General features: G+C 34.7%; 2 protein-coding genes across 2 annotated transcripts in view; both read right to left on the bottom strand.

Annotated features, from left to right (window-relative positions):
- Nucleotides 1-618: 618 nt before the first annotated feature.
- The window catches only part of LOC126708003 (xyloglucan galactosyltransferase XLT2-like), a 30,386-nt gene continuing 23,678 nt past the window's right edge, over nucleotides 619-7,326 (bottom strand). The window contains exon 2 of the mRNA XM_050407796.1: nucleotides 619-855. Coding sequence (XP_050263753.1) covers nucleotides 718-855 — 138 coding nt within the window. The 3' untranslated portion in view covers nucleotides 619-717. The remainder of the gene's footprint in view (nucleotides 856-7,326) is intronic.
- Nucleotides 1,309-2,830, bottom strand: LOC126708004 (uncharacterized). Its single transcript, XM_050407798.1, has one exon. The coding sequence runs from the start codon at nucleotides 2,771-2,773 to the stop codon at nucleotides 1,370-1,372; it is 1,404 nt and encodes a 467-aa protein (XP_050263755.1). The 5' UTR covers nucleotides 2,774-2,830; the 3' UTR covers nucleotides 1,309-1,369.

Genomic DNA, 7,326 nt, shown 5'->3' with positions numbered 1-7,326 from the left:
GCGATTATTCCTTGTAATTACTTGTGTGTGTAGGAAGAAGAACTACACACACCAAAAAAAAAAAAAAAAAAAATCAAGTGCTTGAAGAGTTTTGTACACAAAAAAAAACAAAAATCAATCACACATATTTTATATAATAATAATTAATTTTATAGGCTAACATGGCAGGTACTCAATATCATTAATCACCTAGTAGCTTTTCTGTATTATATATAACTAGCTAGTAACCCCATACATATACATTGATACACTTAAAAATATACAATAAGATGCATAGTATAATTTATATATATATAATTTAAATAATATTGATAGTCATTTTTATATTTTGTTAACTCTTTAAAAAATTATGTAAAGATATTGTTAGGTATAAAATATAAATTGCCCATGTTTTTATTTTTAATTATTGTGAAACATTTTTTTTTTTCTACGATTCATTTATTCTAAACTCTTTGATTTTTGTACTTATAACTCATTTGAATGAATATTTATGATGTGGTTGCACATTTGATTCTAAAATTAAGAAATAAAACTCTTTATGAATAAAAAATTTAGGACGCAAAATTGGAACTCTAATTTAAAATTTTAATTTGAGTTTCTTTTTATTTCACCTATTATTATATATATAGAATACCAAAGTAACTACGAAACTCATGTTAGAACCAAACAAAACCAGACAAGAGAATGAATAATACATTTTGATACTTTTACCCTCTATCATTGCTTCTTTATCCTTCTCAATAACCCTTCAATGGCAACATCAAAAGCATCTTTTATGGTCTCCAAACCTTCTTGAGGTGTTGCATATAAAATTTGAGGTATGATATTAATCACTCTCTCCCTCATTTTACTTACCTCTTCCCTACTATACTTTTCAAGTACATTTCTAATAGACACACTACCATTCTTAACTACCTTGTTGTCAATAAAAACCGAGTAACCCGTGGGTTCACTAGGCAAGAACCACTCGTATTGATCATAAGCAGTTCGCTCCCAGTAAAAAACGGGGATTGAACCCGCCACAATGCAATCAAACACAGACCGCCTTGTGTATGATTCCCGACTGATGACTGGAATCATTTTATGATACTTGAACTTTAATTCTAGCAAAAATAAAGCTTCAAAAGAATTTTGGGTGTCACTCTGGTTGTCTGTTGAAAGTATACTGGTGCTATGTTCCAATTATGGACTGGTGTTTTTAAAATTTTCAGAACACTTGGAAATGGAGTGATGCTGATGGGATAGTGTAGTAAGTAATGGAATTTCAAACGCTGAACTTTTGTGTTATGATCTTATAGTGAACAATAGTTTGATTGAAGTATTGAAAATCTTTTGATATATAGTTATACACTGACATGGTAATAATGCTCTATACATTTATCTTACATTTATCTGCCCATCTCCTAAACTTTCTTATGTTACTGCCTTCTGAAACTGCCAATCCAATCCCACTCCTTCCTCCACACCCAACGCCTACATAATACAATCTCCATTTATCTATATTACCCTTCATCTGAATCAGACATGGGGATCCCACTCCTTTGTTATCCCATCCATCTTCTTCCGAAGGCTTAAGAACAGGGTCATCTTGAAGCCTTTTCCAATTCTTCAGCCCATCTGGGGATACTGCAAGCCCTATACACCTTATTCCATCTGCAGAAACTCCCTCATATGCCATCAAATAGTTTCCTTCTTTGCAGTTTCTCACCACACAAGCATTCTTGACACCAAGCTCATCAAAAGAACCTTTTGCTCCCCCTCCAATGATCTTCCCCAGTTTCACCCATCTGATTCCATCTCTGGATCTTGCAATTCCAAGAGCATATTGTCCATCTTCCACATCATATGAATGATAATACATCCTGAAGTCATTGTTGCTGTGCACTACAACGTGAGGTGCAGCAATAAACAAAGAATCCCACTCCTTGTCTGATCCCACATCTAACAAAGCTCCACTGTGATGGTCCCCTTCAATTCTGGCCCAGTGCCTGCCATCTTGACTACATGCCAGCCCTGGCAGTGACTTGAAAATTTTGCCAATTTTATGACTTTTGTCTTTCTTGTCTCCACCATGGACTCTTTCTGGGTTCTGTAAAATGTTTGGAGCTCCTGGTAAGTTAACTTCTTCAGAACTATATCCTGTGTAATAAAGCCAGTAAACATCGCTGTACATTTGGCTGCACAAAATAACCATCTCAGAAGGCCTGATATTATCTGTGTCAAAAGCCCACCAATTCTTGCTGCAATTCATCACCAAACCTGCATCCACGGATGATCTAACATGCTCTTCTTCTCTATCCCAATGGATTCCGTCGCTTGAAACTGCTAATCCTATGGATTCGGAAGTGTTCTTAATATCAGACCTTCCATGGTACCACATGTACCACCTTTCCTCATTGTCTCCAAGGTATCTTTTCACAACTGGTGAGCCAATCTCTGCACTATCCCAGCAGTTTTTGGGACCCAAGTCATGCACCAGACCTCTAGAATAAGTAGATGCTAGTGCTTGATTTGGTGTAGTAATTGCCAAATGTTGAGATTTTGAACTTGAATCCCGTTCAATGGCAGGATTCTTATTTGTTGCATTGTTGCTGTCAATGCCTGGTTTTGTGGAGCACCGAGTGAGAAAGAAGATGCTGTTTTTAAACTTAGGACATGGACCTCTTTGGTGGCCTGAAAAGCTGCTACATGAAGATGTGCCAGAGGCATAGAGAGCAAGTGTTTGTTGAGTAGAAGGCCATAAAGGTTGGATTAGATATGTTGTGTTCAGCATTCTTCCTGCAGAATACTAGCAACTGCTGCTGTGTCTGTGAACAGTGGGCAAAAAGAAATTGGATTGATATGAAAGGCAGAATCAGATACAAATTAAGCGGTGCCACATTTATATGGATTTTATATGAAGAAAAGAATATCATTTTGGGCTATTTGAAAATTTCAGCCAAGATTTTCTGTATCTATAAATAGATCCTCTCATAATGTGAATTTATTCAAATACATCTTTGTGACCTCTGGAGCTTGCATGAGATTACTTGCTAACCCATTTTAAATTCAAAGTATATAGGGTTAGGAAACAAACACGAATACGGATAAGAGTTCGGGTATGGGTACGACACAACATTTTCTAAAAAAATAGGACACATAAATATATTTTTAGTTATATTTTCTATATATTGTTAAACATTTATATTTTTTTTATAAATGTTAAGTATATATTAATTTAAGAGTAATAATGGATAATAAAGTGTATCCAAACTATTAAATGATGTTTAGAAATCATATACAAACCAAAAATAAGAATATTTATTATTTTTCATATGCATTGTTGCTTTTTTTTTTTTTTTTTTTTGGCTCTAAAATAGAATTCTAATTTAACCTAATTTAAGGCTTTGTTTGAAAAGAGGGAATAGAATAGAATGAAATGAATATTTTTAGAATATTCTTTCCTCCCCTTGTTTGGGAGTTTTAATTATTTGAGAGTTTAAGTGGAAGAAAATAGAATAGTTAGGAGGGAACATTCATTCCTCCATTCTCCCTTAAAACCTCAAATTTTTGTTTCCCAAAATTGGGAGGAATGGGTGGAAATTGATTTAGGTTTAATGAAATTTTTGTTACAACTCCTAAAAAACCCTTTAATATCAGCTGTTAAAAAAAAAAAAAAAAAAAAAACTATCATTTTTGCACCCTACTGCTCACGTTGTTATTGCCCATTCTCTGCAAAGCGAAGCTGCTGCTATTCATCAAATTTTCGGTGAGACACCAATTGTCTGCCAGTCTTTCTTTTTCTTTGTCTGCCATTCTTTGCAATTTTCGGTTACTGCTCACAAGTCTTTCTTTTTATTCTTTTTCTTTGTCTGCTAGTTTTTTATATTGACTACAAATATTAGGTGGGTTTTTCAAGTCTTACTTTGTCTTTTCTAGCCATGAGGATTCCGCCATGAAGAGTGATATATATTGTCTTTTATGTTACTTTGCTTGTAGTATTTTATATCGGCAGAGTGGGATTTTTCGATCGATTTTAGATTTTTTTTTTATGTATATGAAACTTCCTCTTAGAGATTTAAACTACGGCCTTTGTTCCCTCACATTCCATAAATACTTATATTTGTGGAGTGACCATTACGCCAATGGTGCATAGTGGTATATGCACTATTGCTATTAAAACATGAATGCTCTTTTTTTTTTTTTTTTTTTTTTGGTGAAAAGGTATTCAATTCATCTTATTCTCATGTTCCGGCTGTGTTCCACAAATTTTTTTTATATTATAAAATGACACAACTGGGACACACATGCAAAAGTGTCTCAGGCGTGTCGAGTGTTTGACATAGGTACAACATCTTAAATGAAGTATCTGTACTTCATAGATATAGGGTAAATAATATTTTTTAATTTGTCTGTTTCAACTTTCAGCATTAGCATTTTCTAGAAAATGAATTATTTTTCAAAAAGTATTTTCTAGAAAACTATTTCATTTTTTTAGGTTTGGTAGTGACCCTAAAATGAGTTGGAAAATTAGCTTTTGACTTCTCTTGTTTAGTTTTGCGTGATATAAAGTAGTTTTTTAGAAAATTTCAGTAGAAAACAACTCTATTTTATGCTAAGCTAAATAAGGGAATTATGAAAGTTAAAAGATTATTTTTCTTTGACCTATCTTTTTCCCCCCTAATACTACCAAATACAAGAAAATGTAGAAAACAATCTTCACATAAGGTTTTTTTATTGAAACAGACGAAGCTTTGGGTAAATTGCATCTTCAATATTGAGATCACTTGATAAGCATGTGAAATTTAAGGTTTGATAGGATGGAAAATTTGGTAATTGAGAATGTGGGATGTTTCAACTAATCACATAATTTAGGGGTATGATTGCTCAAATTTATAGTTTAGAGGGACGTTGCAAATACCCTAGGGTTGGAAAGTGAGGTGCCATTTTAACTAATGCACTAAGTTTAGAAAATGTTTTTAGAAATCTTATTATGAAAAAAGGAAAAAAATATTTTGTAGATAATTTTTTTTTTTATATATTTTTAATGAAACTGGGATTAAAATTTTTCTAAAATAGTTTATTAATATCTTAAATACAATTAATTGATTTTTTTTTGAAACAATCAAACACATACTGAGGCTGCGTTTAGCATTGGCTTAAAAAGCCAATTTTTTTTACTATTTTGTTTATTTTGCTACTATTTTTGGGTCTTTTTGCATTTTTTTTTTTGTACTATTCACAAATCCCACATTATTATTTCAGCTATCTTTTAGTTTTATTTACGGTACTTTTAATAAAAAAAATTTAATTTCAACTAAATAAGTTATTTACAAACTCTAAGTGTTACAATAAAAAAAAAAAAAAAAAAAATTTACCTAACCCAATAAAGGTCAATCCATTGGGCTAAATGATGACCTATACCATTAGACGAAAACTTAGTTACACTAAATTGCCTTTAAATTTAATTTGAAAACCTGAACCTAATATATTGGGCGGAGTTAGTAAATTTTATGCTAATAAAATCCCTTTTGGCCATTGAAATTCTCCAACAGAATTGACGTCACGGCAAGCATCTCTGCAAATGCCTTCTTTCTTTTTCTTTTCTTTTTTTGTTTCAGTTTTTTTGTCTGCATATAAGATAAAACATCATGCTGAATTTTCATCCAGTGAGCTAAATGGCAATGGGCCATTGGCTACCGTAGTACAATACATAACGCATAACAGTTATCTTTTAAGGGAGAAGCAGAAAGAGGCAATTAGTTATTAGAGATTAACCTAATTCAAAAGCCCAAAAGAATATACTGGCAAGGCCTAGTACTGAATTTTGTATTCTGGGTCTAAGGAAAAAACCAAACCTGATCCCTAAGAGTGAGACCCAGCATGGAGGCCTGTCACCCAATTATAAAGCCCATTTCTTTCTGGACCATGTTAGAATTAAAAACCTCAGGTCCATTTGCTTTTCTTTTCTTTTCTTTTTTTGAAACCAGGTCCATTTGCTTAAGTTTGAGTGACACCTATTTGCTGCATGCCTAAGGTATAAAAAGAACAAAATATATGATAGAACTTATGTTAAATTGGTTAAATTGACAGTCTGATTAATAAGCTACCGAACACACCATCTCAATCAAACTAAGAGAATCCAATCTTTAACAGTGCAGCAATATATATGAGCCGAAATTAAAGCTCAAGCTTGGTTCAGTGGGACATTGTTAATTGGAAAGTCGAGCTTCAAGAGTTTAATTTGCAGGATTGCCTAGACTACCACGGTGTAATGTGTATCATCTCTAGCTTCAAAGGAATGCCCTTGTTTTCAATAAGGGCATTTTATGAGGAAGCTATTCTTGGGTTGATTATGAGAGACAACAAGATCAGAGTTGAGTATGGAACAAAAGTGAGAAACTGAGTCATACAATTTTTTGTTTTTATAGTTGTGAGTAACGAGGGGATTCAGCTTGTCTGCTGTGCCTATTCCCCGTGTGAGTGAAGCATTTTAGTTGCTGCTGTGTGAGCTCTGTTGTTGTTTGCAGCTTTGCCATTGTAATTGGTCTGTTCTCATTGAATCTACCTAAATAAATGTATTCATTTATTTAAAAAGAATATTAACAAACTAAATTTGCATCACCTACTACAAGTTTCATATTCACGAGTTTGCCTGGTCCACTTTCCTCCGGATATTGTTCGCTCTTAGGACCCATCCGTGGTATGCCGCGTTTTTGAGAGAGTAGGGATTTGAGGACTTCTTGCGGATTCCCCCGTTCACCATGAGGCATGGGATCGGGGAGGCTTTGGTGTGGTGGTTTCATGTTGAGACAAGCATCTTTCACTTGAGTTACGGGGAGTATGCGGTCCTTCCTCTTGACTGGACTGCCATTTTGGGCATCAGGTTTGGTGGCCACCAGATTCCGACTGAGGAGATAAGTTTTGACATGGCTTGCGATCTCTTAGGCATCCCTCTTCCATTGACTGCAGAGATGAGGGGATATTTTGGGCCCACTCCATCGCCACAGATCCATACTGAGTGGTTACAGAGTAGTATTCCCTGGGGCATGGCCTCCACCGACACTCATCTTTGTCGGTTCTTCCTGTGGTTCCTTGGTAGTTGCTTCTTGGGCAACAACTGGTCAGTGTTGACTTGTCAGCTACTGTGGGCCATGGGAGTAGTCTTCGGCATCAGGACATACGACTAGGGGTTGGTGACTTATGGCTTCTTCATCTCTTTCTTAAGGCGGGCCTCCCAGCAAGACTTCAGGAGTTTGGAAGGATGTTGGCAAATATTGACATGGTGGGCGTATGAGTACATCCTAGCCTTATGGCCACATTATACAGGTCTGTCTGAGACAGTAT

Source organism: Quercus robur, chromosome 12 (assembly GCF_932294415.1).
Source record: "Quercus robur chromosome 12, dhQueRobu3.1, whole genome shotgun sequence".
Taxonomy (NCBI): domain Eukaryota; kingdom Viridiplantae; phylum Streptophyta; class Magnoliopsida; order Fagales; family Fagaceae; genus Quercus; species Quercus robur.
The sequence above is the reverse complement of the archived record's forward strand: the minus strand, read 5'-3'. Positions and strand labels throughout refer to the sequence as shown.